This window comes from Apostichopus japonicus, chromosome 16 (genome assembly GCF_037975245.1).
Source record: "Apostichopus japonicus isolate 1M-3 chromosome 16, ASM3797524v1, whole genome shotgun sequence".
Taxonomy (NCBI): Eukaryota; Metazoa; Echinodermata; class Holothuroidea; order Aspidochirotida; family Stichopodidae; genus Apostichopus; species Apostichopus japonicus.
The window spans coordinates 31,629,395-31,652,586 of record NC_092576.1 but is presented as its reverse complement, the minus strand read 5'-3'; the positions used below and the strand labels follow the sequence as shown (position 1 = coordinate 31,652,586).

The following is a 23,192-nucleotide window of genomic DNA, read 5'->3' as shown; positions in this document are numbered from 1 at the left end:
GTTACAAACCTAAGATTGTTTATAATCTTCGGGGAGGTCAACAGGCCAATTTGGCTTATGACTATTGATTGATTGGTTGATTGATTACGAACCGTCAAAGAGAATACAATGAAACATGCTTAGGTGGTTCCTTACAAAATACAAGATAGCATCACGCAGGGTCTAAACAGTGCAATTAGTTATCTGTATGCATGTATGCTTATCCTAAACTGAAGTAAGAAAAAAGAGCTAGATTCTAAAGGGAAGAATGGATTGAATAACTCATACCTTACTAAATTACACATATTAAACGAACCAACGATGCCCCATAGTAGCCATCGGTTTTCAAGAAGGAGATTGAACCAGCACCAAATAATTAACGCTCAGCGAAGCCTTGGAGTTGGTATAAGCTTCCATTTGGGGGTAGGGGTACAGTTATATTTAACACCTAATTTTATTTAAATATATATGAAATTCCCCAATTTTATTTGTGAAAACTCGTCATGTACACTTCGTTTCAAAGTTATCGTATTATAAATAGCTATACTTCTCTCTGCTCTTCACAGAAGTCTTTCTCCTCATTTATATTTACCAGTCTATCGTAAGTTATCTTCTCAATCAATCAATCAATCAACCAGAAGACATTTATATAGCGCCAAAATCAACAAAAGTTGTTCAAAGGTGCTCAAGACAGTTATATGAAATTAATTACAATACACTTCTTGAAAAAGATCACATTTGAGCAGTTTCTTGAAAATATGAATAGTCTGAGCATCCTTGATGTGATTTGGAAGAGTGTTCCACTCTTTTGGTCCATAGCAGGAGAGTGAGCGATCTGCAAATGACACAGCACGGGTTCTGGGCACGATAAAGTGAGGAGAAGATATATATGATCTAAGCTGTCTGCGTGGTGCTTGCAGCTGTAGTAAGTCAGATATGTAGGATGGCGACTGTTTATGGTGAGCTTTGTACACAAGAAGAAGAACTTTGAATTTAATGCGCTGTTGTATAGGGAGCCAGTGTAGAGCAATGAATTCCGATGTGATAGAGTCATACTTCTTACGCTTGACAATGATGCGAGCAGAGGTGCGTTGGACATTCTGAAGTTTAGTGATTAGGGATTTGTTTACACAAAAAAACACTCATTGCTAACAATATGATTTTTCTCTCAACACAAATGGATATAAACGTTTCTCAATGTCTTGTTTAACACTTCTTTAAGAAAGAAAATGAAATATTTTCTTAGAAAATAAAATGTTGGACAACTGAATGCCCATGCCAAGACAATCGGGATCACAACCTTTCCATTCACGAAGAACATTTACCTAGGAGACTCGTTGTTCTTCGCCTACATATAGGTACATGTTATTTTAAATACACAATGGCTAAGCCCTACTAGATTTATTTTGTTAAGTTTTCAGTGAAAGAATCTAATTCATTGCAGTATCATAATTTTAGTCCAACATTTTTCACTATGATTTGAATGGTTTAAGGCTCACCCTAGTCCTCTGAAAACACTTTTACTTTTTCATTGCTCAGCAAACACAACCTTTGCTATATTAAAGTGATACCAATCTACCTTATATGAGAATAAAGAGAATAACGGCATTATCTTTACACATTTTTTGCAGATTTTGATGTATAACGAGTATAAGGGGAATACATTTCGTCAACTTGAGGCATGAACTGCATAATGAATACTATATCGAGGCTTCCATTGGCATCAGATTCGATGACTTGTTACTATACAGTTAGAACACGTATCATGTGACGTGATCCGCGGTAGTACCAACGTAATGTGTTTTATAACCCTTCTCAGTTCATTGTGATAAGAAAATTCAGTAACATGTTTGGTCACTATGAATTAAACCCCTAGTGTTCCGGAAACATCAAAGAGCAACGCTTAAATTAACAACCACGAGAACCAACGAAAATACCATGGTATTTCCAATCGTTATCCGCTTTGACACACTTTATTCTGCACCAGAAGTAATATTGCTGTTTGCTAAATCCTCTAATTTCGCGCCCTTGACACAAACTATTATAATAATCGCATACACACCACAGACATTTATAATTCATATCACTCCTGCTGACAACAATGCGCTTTGCAGCTATTTGAAGGTCGTTTGTGCAATCTTGGTACACCCAAAAACGATGACTCACGCAACGGGTGATTACGTAATAGTAACGAAGTTTCGACGGAATCCTGATCTTATCTTCAAAATATGTTTCATATTCATATATAGAAACACTTGATGCACTAGATTAGCTCAATTTTTTTGGAAACAAATGAATTACAACTGAGTAGCCGACACAGTTGTTGTTATATTTCGAAAAAAATATAACATGTTCGTAAATGTTATAATATCTCACATAGGGTACAAAACCCACTCGTCTACTTCGTTCCCCATCAGTTTCGTAACAGCATTTTTTTTTAAATAGAAATTTAAGATGATAAAGATTCCGTTTGGTTTTCCATTCCGACACGTTAACCCTTAGAAGTGGCTCACAAGTCTGTGTATTGTGTATTTATGTAAATGTTTTTATTTTAAAATAATTTTTTTTATTTTTTATTGACGCTTTTTGGTGAGCATTTCATCTTCAATTTGCTGCAAGCGATAAGCCCAAAATGGCTTCTTGTAATACACACCTGTAAACGAAATCGATTAATGACTGGAAGAAATATATGTGTATATCAACACAAATAGATTTTTTTTTAAAAAGCACCAAGTATGTAATCAAATACCAATGACATTGTCATTAGAATGCATATCTATCGTGACATTCCGTTTCGTATATAGAAATGCTATTAAACTATGTTACACAAATTAACGGATCGGTTGTGTAAATGTTTCATTTCCGATACCATAAACATACCAATCAAAGTAAATGTTACGTATATCATAGTCACACTCTATTAACACCGGTAAATACTACATCTGTCTATTCCAGTGTATTCCAGTATATTCCAGTAATTGTACAAACTTACAACTGATATGATACACAAACCAGATATACCAATACTAAATGAAATCGAACATGAGCATCAATGACGCAGTATCTCAATACTGGAAGTTCTAATTTCGATTCCTAATTTCATATCTTTGCTCTGTCTCTACAATTATCAATATCAATCATGGTACAACAAATACAGAACTTGCATTTACGCTACTTTGCCACGAAAAGTCTCTGCAGGTGACACTTCATCCTGCGAGTGTTGCCTTTAGCGCTCATTGCCTGTTTGTCGAGAGAACGGCGTTGCAAGGTTTTAGTAATGTCATGGAATATTTAAGAACTTGTTTTTTATGTGGTATCCTTCATCTTGGGTCAGTCTCTGTTGGACTTTTTGGTTATATAGTTTGACGTCAATGACAACGGCCAAATTAGAAGATACGAACAACTCGACCACATTCTAGATGCCCGTCTTGAGAAAGCTAGGCCTATCGACCTATGCTGCTGTAGACTGTAGTGTTGACTACCATCAAAACTGTGTCCACTTCCAAGTATCAAAACCCACGTTTTTCCATCTCAATTTTTCTGACATGAAGATTTCATGGATTTATGACTTGGAAAAAATAATGTACAAGAAGATTACAAGTTTTTAATTGAAAGTGATGGGTGGCCTCTTCCTGGTATCCAGTCAAAACGTCCCTTTACCAAAACGTCCCCGCTTTTTTAAGACCAAAACGTCCCCACTTTTTACCAAAACGTCCCCGCAGTCAAAACGTCCTCGTGAGTCAAAATGTCCCCGCTTTTATAATCAGTTGGAATGCAAGTGTGGATGTTTTTAGTTCAAATCAACGAGTAAGGATAAGCATAGTTCAGGTTGAAAACACAGTTTTTAGGGAGTGGGAAGTGCCGGTTATGAGGGCGGAAACATTTTTGAGTATAATTTTTTGAGGTAAGATAATATAAATAGAAAAGGGAATGCAAGAGAGCTGTAAGGTTATAGGATTTTTTTAAACACGTTTTGGTTTCTGAATTAATATATACGATATTGAGCGAAGGGAATAATTTTTTTTTTTTTTTTAGTTACTTTTGGAATGAAAGTGATATTGGATGAAAGTGATATTTTCCTACAGCACACTACGTTTATTTTTTTTTCTGAATTCAAATTATACTGTAACTTAAAATTAATATATATTCACAACTGTGAATGAATGAATGTGATAGACAGGGACTATTTGACTTACGGGGACGTTCTGACCAACGGGGACATTTTGACCAAAAGCGGGAAAGTTTTGGTACAGGGACGTTTTGGTAAAGGGACGTTTTGACTGGTAAGCCTCCTCCTCCCCTAATAGCCACCCCAGTTTCTCTCCATTTTAGTATTTTCTTTTAATTCTTTGTATATTTGATGTCAAACATCACAGGTTCAAAAGAAAGCTAAACATACTTCTTATAACCTTATAATTATACATCTTATATCCTTATAAATAAAACATAACCTTATACAATTTTTATAGTCTTATAAAAGTTGTGATGCTATGGCCGGCTCCTCTTTTATACATACCCGAGTGAAAAATAAAATGTGATAGATTATTATTTTTGTTTTTAATTCTTTTTTTTTGAGGGGGGGAGGGGGTTTATAGAAATATACCAAACAAGCTGTTAATTCATAATGATGCTTCATTCTAGAAATGCACAATATACACTCTATTCCAAATGAATAGTTGTTGTATTATCCCATCAACATTATGTTAAATTATGGAGTCACAGTTAATATATAGCTAAGTCTAGTAGAAAAAGGATCAGGAGGGACACTTAAGTCCCCATCAAGGACCCTATAGAGAGAAAAAAACTGAAGACACAAACACTCAGACCTGATTACAATGCTTAAAGTGCTTGTCCAAAGCATTTTTAAACCCATTGACACTACTTGCAAGTACAACTTTCTCAGGCAAACCATTCCACTCATTCACAACCCTATTAGAAAAAAGTTATGACGAATATTAATCCTACTATGTGACTTTTGGAGTTTAAGGCAATCACCTCTGGTACAACTACTGTTAGCAAACATTAAAAAGTCGGCAAAGGATAAATTGTCGAAACCATACACAATCTTGAAAACCTGGATCAAGTCCCCTAACCTCCTAAGCTCCAGTGTGGTGAGATTCAACAGTGGTAACCGCCTATAATAAGGAACACTCTTTAAGGAACGAATAATCCTAGTAGCCCTCCTCTGGAACTTTTCAAGTACTTCCTTATCCTTAGCAAAATATGGGTTCCAAGCCTGCACTCCAGATGAGGCCTAACCAACTGCTTATAAAGCCTAACTACTGTACGATGTCCTCTTTCAGAAAACTGAAGTTCCTCTTGATCATACCTAAAACCCTATAACCTCTTTTAGCAGCTTCAAGACAATGTTTAGTAGGTTGCAGAGATGAGTCAATGTAGATACCTAGGTCTCTTTCAACAGAGACCTCCTGTAACTCTACACCATTAAGATTGTATGTAAACTTTTGGTTAAGTTAAGTTGGAAACTAAACTTAATTAAAACACACTGTAAGGCAATCACACAAACTTACCCTGGCCCTTGCTCGGAAAAGCTGCCTCAACACCAGTACAATGCTAATGTGGCTATTTTAAATGAAGGCCTAATATATATATATTTTTTTTAAATGCACTAGGCTTAAAGGAGAAATAAACCTTAGATTTTTTTACATCCATTCTTACGTTTTGACATATGGTCTTTCCAGTAAAAGCAAAAGAAAAGCATAAAAATTCCTTCTTTGAGGTGAAAAAACGATTTGAATGTAGTTCATGTGTCGCGCCATTTTGTTTGAATTGAGCCAGTTCCCGGATGTACCGTGACGAAAGCGAGCCGCTTCGCGTATTTCAAGACAATATAGTTGCCAATCCCTAAAATAATTAGAATTGCACTTTCAACAATAGTGATGGATAAAATATCGATCAAAAAATATCTTTTGTCTTTATTGATCTGTAAAAATGCTTAAAAAGTGTGTGAAATTTGTTATTGTAACGAGTATCAGTAGAAATATAAATTTTGGGATCTTTTCAAGGAATTGATTTTTAACGTGTTTAAATTAGATTGCTTTCAACACGCATACTCAGTCCTAGCGATAGCGTTACTTACGTCCATCATTGCACTCCAATTTACTGTCGAGCAAATATCTTCAAAAAAGAAAATGGAAGCATTTGGATTGGAATCGTATCTTTTCGAACCAGAATATTCAGAGGAAGAACTGAGACATAGAGAGGAGGAGTTTGTGCAAAGAATCAGTCAGCGACTGTTGGTGAAGTTGGGTCGAATTCCGTTGCTGATACGAATACCGGTTCCGCGAGCCACTGCGAAGACTGGTGTCTGTTCGCCATTGGAAAGCGACAAGGGGAGGGTATGCTGCTATGGATTGTTCGCGGAAAAAGCTTTTTTGAACGCAGGAGAATGTCTAACCAACACACCTGAATTCTCCCAGATATTTTTGCAGCCAGTTCATTTAGAACTCTGTTTTGTAAATTTCTTGAGGTACAAGAAGAAGAATCCTTTTCCTACGGCTGCTGTGAACATGACGAACAGGTACTGTGCACCATTTCCGACCCTGTCCAGCACATTCGTTAATTTGTGAAATTGTTATTGTTACCATGCTTACTATGCCAAGAAATATGAAGTCACTAATCACGAGGAAAGCAAAATCGGCGACCATGGCAGCCTACTTTGATGAAATTACATTGTGAAAGACATATGGAGGGTGTCATTATTTTAATATTTCATAGTAAAAGAACAAATCTAATACATCAGTTGGTATTTTCAACTTCCATATGTTTTTGAATAATGATATTTTCACCTTCCATATGTTTTTGAATAATCGGTGTGACATAACTGGTATTCCACGTAATTTTTACAGAGTCCGATTATGTTCCGATTATGCAATAATCGTACCGATTCCGATTCAGTTAATCGTTTGAACACTATCATGGCCCTTGCTCTGAAAAGCTACCTGAACACCAGTACAATCCTTGAATGGATATTACTAAAACGAAGGCCTAATATAAATTAAATGCACTACGTAGCATTCAGCAGTACAACAATGGGTATATGTAATTAGCGTGTAATACACTACACGCCGCGTACCTTGAAAATTGGTCGCGAGGGTAGCCATTTTTGTATATCTAACATGTAGCTGCCATGAGTCATAGCCAATCTGCTACAAACCAGACTTGGAGGCGGGGCTTAATCATCACAAACAGGGAAACGTGGGCAAAAGTTCCCTACAAACAAGTTTTGGAGCGTGTGCAAAAAAGTGCTGCAACAACTGTCTTTTAGCCCGATTTGGACATAAATCGGTGAAAAGTCATAGAAAGAGATAAATTTCTCGAATAAAAATTAGTAACTTTTGTTGACCTATATGATATATTCTTACTCTGGAAATCCCCCAAAAAAAGAACTTGGTAGGAAGACGCTGAAACTTTTTTAAGAGAAGAGAGAGTCCCACTTACTGTTACAATATCTCTATACATGTAATGTATTGAGATAATAATTACCGAAATGAACGTGTAGATAATTTGTGTTGCCGTCTATTAATCGTGAAGTTATCTGTGTGATTGTAAAGTTAAGATACTCTCTGATTGATTTGATTTTATTCGCACTCAGATTGTTCAAAATACAGAACTATTACAAAGACAAAATGGACAAAAAGGACGGAAAAGAAAAGAACAAAAAGAGTAACAGGAGCTAAACCCATTAGGCTGACTGAACGTCGGCCCATTTCCAATGGGGCCCTATAGACGAAAAATTGCACAATGAATGGAAAAAAAGTAGGGAACCAATAAATAAGACACAAAAAATGAAGATATTGCACAAAAAACAGAAAAGTGCCTCCCTCTCCCCCCACCCCCATAATTACATGAGATGTTTCCTTAACTCAGCTCTAAAAAGATGAGAAGACTTAATGGATTTGATATTGTTTGGAAGAGCATTCCAATCCTGAATTGCCGTGAAGTAGAAAGTAGAGCTAACACCACCCTTAGAATCAATAACATAGAAATTGTGATGTCTTGAACGAGTCCGATGGTTATGAATGGCAGAGGTTTTGGTGAAATTGGTGGTGAGGTAAGAATGAATGTGTTGTACAGATACAGGTTGATACGTTACTCATTGTAATACTCACTCTAGCTCCTCCAGCATATGTGACTGTTGTACAGACATCAATATGTCAACAACCTCTTTCTCTGTCATATTTCTTCTTTCTTCCGTCACTATCACTACCTTCTTTACTGATGCAGGACATGACAGACGTAGCCTTGACTTTAGGATGATGATACCAGCAGCAATCTTACTGAAGGACTTGTTCAGATACAGACAGGAGATGGGAATCTGAAGGAAGAAAATACATTATATATGATAGTTGAATTATATTTTGATCAATGTTATATTGATAATGCATTCATATTAATATTATTCACTGGCCGATTCCGACTCTAAAGGTCTGCTTGTCTACTTCAGTACTGATACAAACCATTATCACATCATCACGATGGTACGACATTTTCTAAATTGAGCCAATTCGAGAAGATACCAGAATTTGGGTGAATGAAAGTAACTTTGGAAACGTTACAGATGTAGCTCGCAAAGCACACGTTATGGTATATCGCAATAACACATGGTAATATTCAATTTGTATCAGAAACTTGATCATCGTAACGATTAAATACGACCCAAAGGTGGACCTCAATTTACCGAGTAACTCAGTTTTTAATAATATGTATTCACATAAGGCTCCTGTTGATATTCCATATTAGTATTCAACACGGTGCTAACATTACCTATGGATTATATTCACAACGACTTCTGGGATCATTCAGATTTTCTTGAAATATTTTAACTCAATATACGTTTGGTGTGATTATGGAGACAGTATCACGAAGAAACTTATTATTGCGTAGTGTCGGGTCTTTCAGTTTCACTAAATAAGTTTATTCAAGATATATTCTACAAGAATATTTTATGATTTTATATTGATTATGACAATTTCCAGGATTTTAAAATATTGCATACCGACATTGGTATTTAAAGTAAAGCGGTTTCTAAAGCAATCCATTTGAAAGAAACCAAATTATTAAATGATTATTTTTGGCTGTCAGTGATCATTTCATTACTGCCAATCAGTTTCCCAACAAATTAATTATTTATCCCCGTCACCCGGAACAAATGCGCCCAAAAGCCAGTGGAGCCAATTTCCGTATTCCGCAAAAAAATGCCGCTTCTTTCGAAGCCCTGAAGCGGTCGATACGAAACCGAGACGAAAAAAATGTATGACCCATTTAAATAATATGAAACAATATATTTTTTACCAACTCTCTATTTTTCTTGAGTTCAAGCTTAAATTACGTCTCGTGTATATATTATATATATATATATATACATACGCATATGTAGATGTATATCCTTATGGCTATCTTGCTTTCTGGGACCGGCTTCAATGACTAGCTGTGCAAGAGTTCTTCGCACACAAAAATTCCAACAAAAGTAATAACCCCAAAACAACAAAAGCAAAATCAACAATAACAAATATTAAAAAATTAAAAGCAAAAACAACACACTAGCAACAAAAACAATTTGCAAAAAAAAAAGTAATAATTTGCTTTATTGCTATGTCTGCATATAATGCATATAATGAAGATATTTCCCATTTGGTAATTACACTGTTATCGGCTGGTAGAGCAAGGATTGACACCCATAACACTCGACACACACAGAGAACACAGATACTACTGTAAATCTTTAAGTTTTGTACCACAGCAAAACCTGAAGCATACTATATATCTGTAGCATGTGCTATTTGGATTACAGTAAGAATGAGGATAATGTGTAATTCCAACAAATTCAGATTGATGTTTTTTTTTGGATTACACACATCCTCAGGGTTTACTGTAATCTTAATAGCACATGCTACCGATAAATCAGATTTATAGACACCATCCAGTTTTTTACTGTGGTTCAAAACTTTACTATTGCTATCTCTATGTGAATCGGTTGCTCAGGTAGCATCGTTTCAGTCAATCCTTGTTCTCTCGTAGCGAATTTGAAAGGCAGAAATAAACATAAGGATGAGAAATGAGAAATGCTTACATAATTGAAAAATAATTCATTACTTATTTAATACATCTGGTGTATAGATATTGATTGTCAATACATATATGCACAAAACACGCTAACCTTTACAGCTATCCTGTTATAAACATCATAGTGTATATGCGTTATGTAGCAGTTGTAGGCTATACAAATTTAAGCCTGGTAGATCATTTTATTGTAAGGAATGAACACACTGGTAATATGGTTCATTTCAATATAATTCCTTACATCATACTTACATCATACTTAGCTGCGTTCTCTAATAGGCGTATAGCATCTCTCTGCAATGCCTGACTATCGCCGTGGTTAATCCGAACTGTCTTTGTACATAGTGACCTGATAGGATCCAGATCAGCAACCTGATAAAATACACCAAAGTCATGTTAGTTACATTCCAGTTAAAATTGTTTGCATCTTAAATCGTTTTTTTGCGCTTGGTTTCCAATCACTTTGTAGTTTTTTCATTCCTTCTAGAATTTACAGAAGATACAAAGTTAATTGATGAGTCCGTTCATGACACACTTCAATTCAACAAAGCTGTAAAAAAAAAACAATTTCTATTGGAACCGTTATTTGGGAGGGGGAGGCGTTCAGAGATAATGTTATTCCTTGTTTTTGTCTTTATGTACATGTCAACAAGGGCTACATCCATAGTTTAGGGAGATGAATTAAGGGGGACCAGGGAGGTAAGGGATATGAGACAGATTCAATAGTGTACTTCACCCCATATCAGAAATATGAGTAAGTGTGTGTGTGTGGGGGGAGTTTGTGAGGGTGCGAAGAAATAGTGTGTCGCGAACTCCTAGACTTTAAATTCTATCAAACTTGGTGGTCATGAGCCTGACCATATAAACTCGTCATAAGTCAAAGAACACAGGTCAAAGGTCAAGAAACCTAAAATTGGTTTTCAGACATTTTCTGTTTGTCAGCTTGCAGGGAAAAACAATTAAACCACGATATGTAGAAAGTGATGAGAAAACATTAAAATAGGACAGATTTTGGTGTTTAAGGTCGGGTTGAAGGTCAATTGAGGTCCAATGTCAAAATTACCTAAATTGTGCGAAAGAGTATGTCGCAAACTCCTCCTAGCCTGTGTGTCCAATTAAATTCAAACTTGGTGGGTTGGTGACTGACCATGCATACTTATGTTGCGCAATTGATGAAATCCTACGTCAAAGGTTAAAGGCCAAAGATGTAGAGAACGATGAGGCAAAGTTTGAAACCCAAAACGCGTTTTAGCCATTTTCTGCATGTCGGTTGGTTGGAAAATGTGGTTAATCGATATATATGTAGAGAATATGGCGGATTGTCCAATAGAAGAAAGGGGAGGTGCATGCTTATTCGTGAACGAACGGTGGTGCCATGCAAGTAATGCTACAATGAAACATTACTTATGCTCAACACAATGGAAATTCTAGCTGTTGGAATGAGACCTTATTACTTCCCCCAGGAATTTTCTCATGTAATCTATCCCACAGTATATGTACCCACTCGCAACGTTGCAAATGCTAATGAAATATGTGCAGTTATTCAATATCTAGAGATAGCGCATTCTAATGCTTTTATCGTCATTGATGGCCACTTTAATCACTGTACGCTGGAGAAAATAACGTTATAACCAACATGTATAGTGTCTTACAAGGGGAGAGGTAACCCTGGGTTGATGCTGCTCTAACATGAAGGAGGCTTAAACGCAGCACCGATTACTAGGCTGGGAAAATTTGACCATGACATGACTATAATACAGCATAATACCAACCAAATTTTCAGACACAGAAACTTAAGCTACTTTCTGTAAAACAATGTCCAAGAGCTGTTAATGACCTACAAGCTTCTTTAGATCTCACGTATTGGAATGTGTTTGTCAAAGCCAGACATGGCATGGATAATGTAAAGTTTTGTGTAGAATGTATAGTGCCTATGAAACAAATCAAGGTCTATTTAAATAATAAACCTTGGATTACCAGGGAAGTCCAATACATTATATATAAATAAGAAGAACATGTTGGACAGGGTGATAAGGATGGATTGAAAACATTTCAAATATAATTCGACAAGGTTATAAAGAAGAAAAATAGTTGCTTTTTGGGCTTGCATGCGATTGATGAGTATCTACACTACCTTATTGATCCGTGGTTTACGCAAATCAACTAGATGAATTGTACATTAGGTTGGAATGCCATAATTTTTCTAACAAAGACGAAGAGCTACACCATTTGTTATAAATTCATTTGACATATTCTAAACATTTAGTTGTAACATCAGATAAAGTACGTCATTAATTATGCATCAAAAGCTACTCCCACTGATGGGTTGCTACCTCGTGACCTGAAACACTGGTCCAATCAACTTGCCAATATATTTCCAATAAGTTTTACTATTTTTATTCAGGACTCAATTTAGATCCATTGCAGTTTGTGTACAGGTCAAAGCGCAGTACTGATGATGCCGTTGTGTATAGTATCGAACAATGTATTCATAGCTCAAGCATATCAACCTGGGTCATTTTGCTAGGAAACAAATCTCTCAAAATTCATGTACGTCATGATTTGATTTTGTGTATTTTTAATTATTTTATCAATAGATCCCAGTTTAATATCAGAACATCTAACGGTATCTCTAATACCATCACGCCAAACATTGATGTACACAAGGTATACGGTACTAGCACCATCATATTTACTCTGCACACATCCTATGCATGTTCAAATAATGAAAACTGCTCATTGGTCAGCTTTGCAAAAAATACTGCCTTGCTTGGTTTGATATCAAATTAGATCTATGATTGTTTGAAGTTGCTATTTTGGCGAGTTCATAAAAATTAAAAATATGGTGATTTCGGGAATCCACGAATGTTTCAAAGGGAGATATCGTTGATAGGGTAGATAATGATAAGAATCTCGGGGTGGTGATAACTAAAGTGCTTACCTGGCACGAACATGTAGAAGAAAAACAAAACTCTAGGATGTATAATATTCAATGTTAAGAAAACATATTTAAATTTTAAAAGTATATTATTGGAGGGATATGGCAAGTAAGGAATGCGAGTAAGGAAGATAAACAGTAAATTAAAGCCATTAATAGATGTGATCGTGGAAGTCAGTCAACATTGGCCTCATCTTACCAACATCTTCAAGAGGTTAAATTAGAAAAAAAGTATGCGTGATGATAGCAAGTCACTTCGTGTGATTCCGGACAAACGGTGATCCCTCGAAAAGGTAGGATGTGGTTGTCATTGTTCAGAACAAATCAACATTTATCCTCATTTATTCCACAATGTATGAAACTTAATAACTTAAAATTCAAATGCTAGAGAGTGCATGTTTTGGTTCCTTTGCTAGAACTGTCTCGTGCCTTGGTTTTATAATTTTATAATATATTTGTCTTCTGCTTACTGTTTTATGTGAGCATGCACGTACCCTCCGTGGGTTTTATAAAGTCTTATCTGCTCTTAAACATGATATGACATAACATGACATGACATGACATGACATGACATGATATGATATGATATGATGTGATATGATGTGATATGATGTGATATGATATGATGTGATATGACATGACATGACATGACATAACATAACATGACATGACATGATATGGATATGGATATGGATATGGATATGATGTGATGTGTCCATTTTCCAATTATCGCACTATCACAAGCAGAAGTAAACATAAAACTGTAATATTAGTATAACCTATGACAAGCAGTTCCTTAACTCACCTCCCAATCGCCAGTTTGAAGATTTAGGCGGTACCCATATTCCGGCCAAGTGACTAACATAAATAACAGGTAGTAAGAACGTATGGAATAATGTAGAAAAAGACAACAACATTGTGATTCATTTGAACTATTATGCTTAATAAAAAACTGATATATTTCCCAAAATTCACGTATCATATAAGTGAACATATCTACATAAATATCGCATGGTTCAGCATCAGTGTTCCGGAGGAATTATTATCATTTTACAATTATTGTTGGATCCTTTTCTGAACGTCAGTAAATTATTCAATAGATAATAACCAGCAGCGTCTAACTGATGCATGTTTTTTTTTTCTTCAACTATCGGTGTAATCTACATTCCGCTCTCTCTTTTCAACACTTTATAAATAATAACAGGAAATATCCTATGCCTACCGGTAAGTCTGTAAATCGATGAACTAACTATACAAGGGTGCGTGGGATGTCTGTTAGTTGCCCGAAAATACATACTCCCATAGCTACATGTGTTACTTTGAAATGAAAACGCACAATTGACAAATGGATAACTAAGTCACCCAGTTTCAATTTTATAATCAACATTTCTAACATCTCTTGCTAACAACAAAATATTACGAAATGAAATGTTTTCGAAAAGTTTTATATTTTATCTCCTAACGTTTATCTGAAAAATTCGATATATGATATATTTGGGTTTCAGCTTCACAATATCGATATAACTTGGGAAAGAATACAACTTAGAAATGTTGAACATACAACAGTTGTACTTTAATGGTAATATATCACATTTCGAAAAATAAATGCTGAGATTTTTGACAAGATATCAACATTTACAGGTAAAAAAGAACATTTCGACTTATTTTTTGGTCCATAAGAAGTCAGCATTTTGTTTAAATGCTATTAAATTATTTGGAATAGACCATGAACATTATGAAATGAAGATTAAACATGTTGTAATTAAAAATCAAGTAAAAATCGCTGAGGTACACCCCACACGTAACAATGACAACCCTCATTCCACGTGCATGTGTACACCTACCTCTTATATCCCTTTCTTTCATATCAGATGATATATAATTAGACAGATTGTCCACGGGCAACATACAACTACGAAATCTGTATCAAGGAAAGAAAGAAAAAACGATAAACCTTCTTAAATGTACATTTTGATGTTGAATTGGTATACTATAATCATTTCATTCTGCAAGTTTCCTTTACCAAAAGTAAGTATCAAAACAGATTACCATGCATTGTACATGTCTACATCTAGCGGATGTCATAAGCTACTTACATGATACACATTACGTTATTGTTAGCATGAATAGTTACATGGTAAAGAAAATACTGCATTCATTTGAAACCAAGCAAATATTGGTGTTAACATTCAATATAAGATATCGATGTATTTATTTATATATTATGTAGTGGCCACGAATCCCATTAAGTTGGTAAAACCCAATGAAACATAATATGGCTGATTGTGATTCTTTAGTTCATTTGTAAAATAGATAAATATAACGTTTAATATTTGAAATCCACTTGAAGTTTATTTTGTACTTTTATCAAACATATTCTTTTCCAGTGCATTATTTAATATAAAACGCAACAGGTAACGTGATCGAAGAAGACTAAAGGTCAAACTTGTCGAAATGTGTGCGAAAAAGCGTATAACATTTTTGAATCATATAATACTAACGATATGTCTTTTAATTGTTGACATTTCATTCCGAAGTGAAATATGCTCTTCATTTCTGTGTTTTTAATTTTCCTCATCTCCCTAGTTCCCATCCCTCTCTCAATGCATATATGTTCTACTGTTGTCAACGGTGCCAAAAGTACTTGACTTCGAAGTAAAAATGATTCTTCTCCATAGCGTTCAACACACTTATTAACATGAACGCACGATATAGGGGTCTGTTGATAAGAGAGGAAAAACAGGTAAGGTAATGTATGATCACTGAGTTTGCATTATCTTCTTTGAGAAGTAATCTATCCTATATATTTGATTCAAACATCCCCAATAGAGATATAGCATAGTGCATCATTATGTAATGTACCTTCTGCTTTACCGTTAGTTTGCCTAATCAACTGTAAAATGTTCAAGACATGTATTTATTGAAATGATCACTATACACAAAACTTCCATTTTGAAATCCCATTCAAAAGCATTGCTATTTGTCAATGTTACATTTCCATATGCATTTTTTTTTTAAAAGAAATTAATTTTTTCACAGCTGATATACCATCATGTCAATTCCCATACTCAGCACAAACACTCAATAGGAAAAACAGTAAGACTTTCATGGCCCCAAATGACCTGTTTTCAATCAGTTGAAAAATTTCGATATTTTAATGGTTCGGAATGTCATGTGAGCATGTTTATATAAAGTTAAAAGAATATACCATAGTTCCGATTATTTATGAAACAATACATTAACATTAGTATAAGTCCTTAATTGGATCTTAACCATTTTATCCTTTTAGAAGCAATCAAGAGATTAACATATTTTAAAAAGTGAATACTTTTCAAAACGAAATTGATATGAAATCTCTACTAGCACTAAACTATTTCCCATTTCTCGGACTATATATCAAAACTAAACTTTCACCTAAATCCACACACGTGACGACCACTTCGCCATTTGAGAAATATCTTTATTTTAACACTGTCCAGTGACTGTTGAGTACTTATTCCAGTCAGAGTGTCTTTATAGTTTTTGTTACAACTATTGTGTACAGGCAGAGAAACATTAGAATAATTGGGTTGGAAGTGTGAAAAAAAACATTAAAGGTGGTTGTATAGATTTTGTCAACCATATTTGTTGAAAACAAAGATGCGTCAACAACAGACATTTATTAATATGCTAATGACAAACCAGTAACTGAGTCCTAGACTTTTATAATAATAAAAACATTATCCCTAGGTCTTGCTTCTTAAATTTTGATAAAAATGATTATTATGGTCAATACCGTTGGTACTGCTAATACATAAATCAAATGTACAACTGCTCATTGTCATCTATCTGTGAATATTGACATGTACACTTACATTATGATTGGCAGCAATGTACAGGAGTTGTACTTTAGACCTTTGTTGTAGTCCAGTGTCACTGTCGTTTATAGAAAATGCATGTGAGAAAGAATCTCGAATAGCTTCAAAGTCCTCGACCTAATTTAAAAAAGGAACAATGAGATGGTTAGGAAAATGTCAATAAGCTTAAAATTAACAAGTTGATTTGATAAGTACATATCATGTTCCGGGTGAGATATTCTATTACGGAAGAGCGATTAAAATGCTACTTACTTTACAAACAATATTGGTACATCAGCAGGATGTATCAAAGGATAATATAATAGGTAACACACTTCGGAACACTAGTCTTTGGAAACGAGGTATATTTCAGCACAAAGCTTGTGCCGTCATGAGTTAACAAGTCCACAAGTAGAGCTGTTAATGAAACCAAAGCTGCACAATAACTATGTTTTACAAACGTTTAAGTTGATCGCTTTATTGTCTATCATAATGTGACATAACAATCGAAAACCACCTACTGGAATGAAATTGAAGATACTGTATTATCTATAAAGCAGATCTATTTATATGATCTCTTCTTGAGATTGCTGAGCAAGCCTTCGTCCTATATTTAAAATAAATGACACTGTTAACACTAACACTACAATTAATGTTTATATCCTGGTAAGGTAGTCCCTCTTTACAACTTCAAACGAAAAACGCAGGGCACATTCCACCAAAAAAACCATAATCGGTTTAAAACTTTTAAAATGCTCCACTGTGGATCAAAACTAAAAAAACATATAATTTTGATCTTTTTTTCAAACTTAAGTCTCATCTGAGAAAGTTTGCAATGTATTACATTACGTTAAGGGCACAAACATGTTCTACATTCTAGCTTGATTTGTTTTTAAACCCTTCACGGGTCAGGTCATTTGTTTTTAATTGTTATTTAAATTATTTGTTTGTCCTCTTTTTGAAGAATTAAACATTCTTACGATTTATATGCTCATATCTCTAAATAACTTCGAGAGATGTAAAAACGTTGACTATTTAGAACTGTAACCATATCCTTTAACATATGGCAAGGAATAAGGAGTCCATGAACCAAACGTTGAAGAAAAGTTTCCGTCTTTAATAAATATAGGAAGGAAATTTTGAGCAACCATGTAAAATCTCAAGGAAGCTTTACAGGAGCAGCTTAAATCACTAACATTAATCAAAACCCCAATATAGTGACACAAAGGCAAAGTAAGAGGCGGTGCAGGGGTTTTTATTGAGATCGTCTTTTAATTTCAACATGTCCGTACAACATAAACTAATGGGCAAGGGGCATGGATAGTTTGTTAGGGTCCCGGGGATTATATGGGAACGGGCACCGATTTGCTCTTTCTAGTTATTATTATGTTATGCGAATGATAATACTCATTCCTATTACAGCTTTGCCCGTCGTGTTTATCATTATTTTTTCCTGCACTTGCTGACTTGCACAGTAACTGGAACTTCTGTGCTGATGGTTTAATATGCTAATAAATGACAATACAATAACACATACACCTTGAGCATGCTCTTCGTTAACCTGGAAACTTAATTAACATTTAAATTAGAAATTAAAATGTGGCATAATTTTATTTATTTATGCCAGTCAAACTGGTGAAAATAATTCCTTAAGAATGTATCATAGACAAGAACCAATATTTTATTTATAAAGCGTTGTTTCCTGAAATCTCGTTTCGCAACCTCGATGAATGTATAATGTCGATATGTTTTTTGTCAAGATAAACATCCGCCGAAAACTGGAGAAACATTATTTTGCAAATTACATGAGTTAGACCCAGATATGTTACACATATTGACTGGATTAATGTTGTTACCGAATGTTATGCTCATCCTGATAATATTCCATGTGAGTAATATGGAAACAGCCTTCACATCTAATGAAAATACGCTATATCGATGTATCTCCATTGATGTCAATAACATGCAAAAGTTACATCACTGTAAAAAGATGCATTTAGCTTAACCTTAGAAAAACGAATAAACTGCTGAATGTCGAAAATGGCCCTACTGTTCTATTTCCCAAGAGAATTTTTCTGTCAAGTTGTAGATTAAACACTACTTTGTGATAAAGTTATTTTGGAATAAGTACAACAAGACTGTGCATACCTCCCAGAGACTGGTTTGTAGGTCCAGATGAAATACACTGTCGAATGGACACCACAAGACTGAAAGATAAACATATGAACGAAGCATTAGTGCGTAAACTGATTATCGGCGAAATTGTACTTTCAATGAGCAGTAAGTGTCATGCTATTGCAAAGAAACGCAAGATTGAATGCTGAACTATTTTCTGCTTCTGTTGAAATAAACATGTTTTCAACCAAAGAGTTGCAACTGTAACAGTCTTTGGGATGAAATAAAACCTTAAGGTGGAAACTGATTTGATTTCATGTCACAGCCTAATTACGTTAAGGAAAGCCCGACACTGATACTCAGTTGGATGACAACTGTTTACATTCCGATCAATGGTTACCTAAGCTGACTGATTAAATCCACAATTTTCTGTTTTTAACAACTAAACATTGAACTTTTCTATTGAGATAATTATTGAAAATCTAAATAATTCTTCATATCGACATTCACACTTTTTCAAACATTGCCGTTTATGTGACATAAGCTTATATTGACATTAACCAACATAAGTTTGATAAATGTTTACAAAACATCTGAAGGCCAAAACAAATAAAAATCTACTTTGGTACTGTGCATACAATATGTATCACCAGTATAAGAATACGCAATGAAAGCAATGTTTTATTGTTACACTTATTAAGTAAGTAATTTAACGTTAACCCTAGTTTACCCTTAATTGCCCGAGATATCATCACGTTCGTGAACGACGAAGATGAGAAAGAAACCGGCAATCGACAACCTTCGAAGCTTTAAAAAAAAAAAAAAACATAAATGCGTATCAAATTAATGTTTTTCTTTCTCTATTCTGGTAAAAGATTAGTAAAGAAGTACATTTACTGGAATATTCATTACCTAGTTCTTGACTGTGACATAAAGGTGACACTCTTAAAAACAAACCTTGAAGTGTTATATATGTTGTGAATACTTGGAGTCAAAGTTAACCAAAGCGAACCGAAATCGCAAAGAGACAAAGTGACTAGACGTAACTTCTAACCGTATGAAAACACTTTAAGTTCTCTGGCAATGAATATTGTTGATTGTCATTTATATCACGTATGCCCAATATCGATGCTTTATAGAGAATTAACTTAAGTCAAACACATTTCAAAGAAGTTTAAAAATCAGTCCCGCAAATTTGAAATTTTACAAGTTAATGACTCATTGCAAGTAATATATGAGGTACGACGTAAAGGTATAACATGTGTATAGAGCCTGGGGCCTATTTCATCAATTATTGAGTAGTTTTCTTACCATAATACATTACAATGTTGATCTTCCATTGCACATAGCAATATGTTAATAATATCCCGTTCTGTAATTTCACTTGTATTGCGTTCGTTCTTATCCACAACGTGTATCTTCTGTAGTGGTGGCAGATTGGTTAGTTGTATCCCATTATTTGATGTAATGGTTCCATTATCAGTCGTCTTAAGCGATTCATTGAACAGTAAAGAGGATATCGTTATCTGTTAGGAAGGAAACACCATTTTTTTATCTTTCCTGTTGAAACCAAATCAATCATCGTTTCTTGCACATACCCAACATGAGATCTAACTATCTTTCACAATATACATTTAATGATGGTTTGCTATTTATGTAAATATATAACGCAGACGTGCTCTACTGAAGCACTTAACTACAACCGTACTATTGCATTCATATCTCAATGTCATGATCGTTTTGCTGTCACAGTATGTGTTATCAAAGTTAACCCGGAACCTCAGCCAAGTGATGAATTCATAAATGTTTACCAGAGTTTAAATTCCAGAATTGTGTTTTATCTTTCAAAAATCGAAAAAATGCATTATATCATACTATACACAAGTTAAAAAAAATATATATCTTGCTAATTTTTGTTATTCCTCAAGGAGTAATGTTTTTAAAGGAAATATGTAAATGTAAAAATATACAAGTAAAATTATAGCATAAAAATGACGACTTAAACATAAGAACGGTAAAAACCAAACAAAAACAGAAGAATGGTAATATCTGAACTATTAAAGTTATTGTAAATATAGGTATTGACATTATATTATTAGCTTGAATTTACCTTAATTTTTTTAAGGATGATTGTTCTTGTTCCTCATAGCTTTTAGGGCTGTGAGTTTTCGTTTAAAGACCTAAACGTTTAAACGGCCGACTTTTCGTTCGTTTAACGTTTAAACATTCGCGAAAATCGCGAGAAAACGCTGAGCACGCGTAGCGTGGGAGCATAAAGGCGTGGGGTCCAGGGGACCGCCCTAGGGCAAAGACCCCGGAAAAGGAAAAGGAAATTTTTGCGTGTGTGGCGATAAAAAAATTCACAGTTGAGGATGCAAAATACTGACAACTTTTTTAATTTAAATTGTCACGAAGCTGATGAAAAATTTTAAATGACAAGTTAGAGTAGCTATATTATGTTATAAAATGAAAAGAGATTTAATCTGTCTTACAATCTTTAAAAAGTTTAACTTACAGAACCTCCGATATTATCAAACAAAAACGTTCGGCAAAGCCCCGTTTCTAGACTGCCTAAAAATGAATAGCGTGCACTAAACGTACATCAGTTTACAACTGCAGTATGGTTTAACACAACTTAAATACTACGGTAGGATACTGTACATGTGCTCAGAATTTTCCCAGGTACCTTGCCAAACAACTGTGCGCTCATCCCCTGTCTAACACCTGTTTGTTAACATTTTTGGCACGTTTCCGAGAAACGTATCATGGAGTATTCCCCATGATACACGAGGCACAGTTCATACCATACTGTACACGCAGCACAAGATATCGAGCTATGGCCATCTTAATGAAAGTAAACCTTGTAATAAAATGTTTTAGGCCACACGGCATGATTGACTAATGCTTAACATTATTACCATATCTTTGTAGAAAACGTCAAGTTCGCAAAATACAATTAGTTGTGTTTTTGTAGTTACATGAGATCCATAACTGACGAGGTGGTTAGGCTATTTGCTATACACTTAACTATGGTAGGACATTATTTTTTCCGTATTTTTGGAAATTCTAGAAAATACTTTCTTTTTCCCCCGCTTAACACCAGATGTGGTCTTACGGTTTATTCATAAATGGGTGTACTAGAGCCTTGTTTACATGACATTAGTTGCATTTAGCATGATATGCCAGTTTCGCGTGAATTTTTGAAAGTGTTTTGCTGGATCTTTCGAAAAATTTGAAAGGTGTACCAACTTACTTTTCGTACACAATTTCTCTACTGATTTTCAGAGTTTTTTTTACGATCTCCAATCGATACATTTCCTTTGATCATGTATTTGAACAACTATTACCAAGTCGAGTATTCGACCCGATATTGTCTGGTGGGAGAGGTCAACGCGATGGACAGGGATTGTAATCATTTCGATCAAACATGCATTGACTGGATTATCTGCACCGCCGCTGTCGGCTCGAAATAAAGTACACTTGTGCCGCGAATCAGGAAGTTTTCACAAAAGGATAACAGCGTTCAAGTTTAAGCCATTCATATCGCCGGATACATCGGGGGGGGGGACAAAAGTAGGATTACGTTCGCGGTTTATGATTCGACTGATCGTAAGTTGTGTTGTTATTTCGCATAGTAGACAAAATAAACACGGGAATTGATACGCGATTTTTGCCAATAATTTAATTTTCAGTTGATATCATAGTTTCGTTTCGTTCGTTTAAACGTGTAAACGGCACAGCACTAATAGCTTTGACCTATAATTTCAACTCCTCATCTTCAAACCTCAACTATGTCCGAAAAGATTACCCTTTTCCTTAAATTTTGGATGACCTAGTTTTTTACCTTGTCCTTACGTAGTGTTTAGTTCTGTATACATTTTGCTGCGAACGCCGTAGTTTCGACAATTTATGTGAAAATTGTACAGTTTCAGCCGAGTCTTTCACCATTGAATATCAATAATACTCTTTTTTAATATGAAGAGTTAAAATATTGACTTTCCATGTCAGTTATTTAGACATATCATCAAAACAATTACGATACTGAAGGTGCATGTATGTTAGGTTAACAACACAGTTGTATCTGATTTAGGAGTCTGGAATAAGTTTGATTAAACGGTTTAGTCCAGAATGATTAACGATATCTTTCCCAATTTTAAATTTAAAAATTATTATGTTAGACAGTTGTAAGTCATTCGTGTTTTCCAAATGTTACGAAGAGAATTGAACATGCTGGAAAACAT

At 34.8% G+C, this 23,192-nt stretch overlaps 2 protein-coding genes across 2 annotated transcripts in view; one reads left to right on the top strand and one right to left on the bottom strand.

Annotated features, from left to right (window-relative positions):
• The window catches only part of LOC139982518 (uncharacterized), a 105,644-nt gene that overhangs the window by 28,126 nt on the left and 54,326 nt on the right, over positions 1 to 23,192 (bottom strand). Inside the window, exons 16-24 of the mRNA XM_071995411.1 lie at positions 20,263 to 20,477; positions 19,682 to 19,758; positions 18,985 to 19,043; positions 16,855 to 16,974; positions 15,502 to 15,719; positions 14,845 to 14,921; positions 13,806 to 13,858; positions 10,315 to 10,434; positions 8,112 to 8,317 (exon numbers count right to left, since the gene is read on the bottom strand). Coding sequence (XP_071851512.1) covers positions 8,112 to 8,317; positions 10,315 to 10,434; positions 13,806 to 13,858; positions 14,845 to 14,921; positions 15,502 to 15,719; positions 16,855 to 16,974; positions 18,985 to 19,043; positions 19,682 to 19,758; positions 20,263 to 20,477 — 1,145 coding nt within the window. The remainder of the gene's footprint in view (positions 1 to 8,111; positions 8,318 to 10,314; positions 10,435 to 13,805; positions 13,859 to 14,844; positions 14,922 to 15,501; positions 15,720 to 16,854; positions 16,975 to 18,984; positions 19,044 to 19,681; positions 19,759 to 20,262; positions 20,478 to 23,192) is intronic.
• LOC139982139 (uncharacterized) overlaps positions 1 to 23,192 on the top strand; it is a 272,671-nt gene that overhangs the window by 220,052 nt on the left and 29,427 nt on the right. The window lies entirely within an intron of this gene.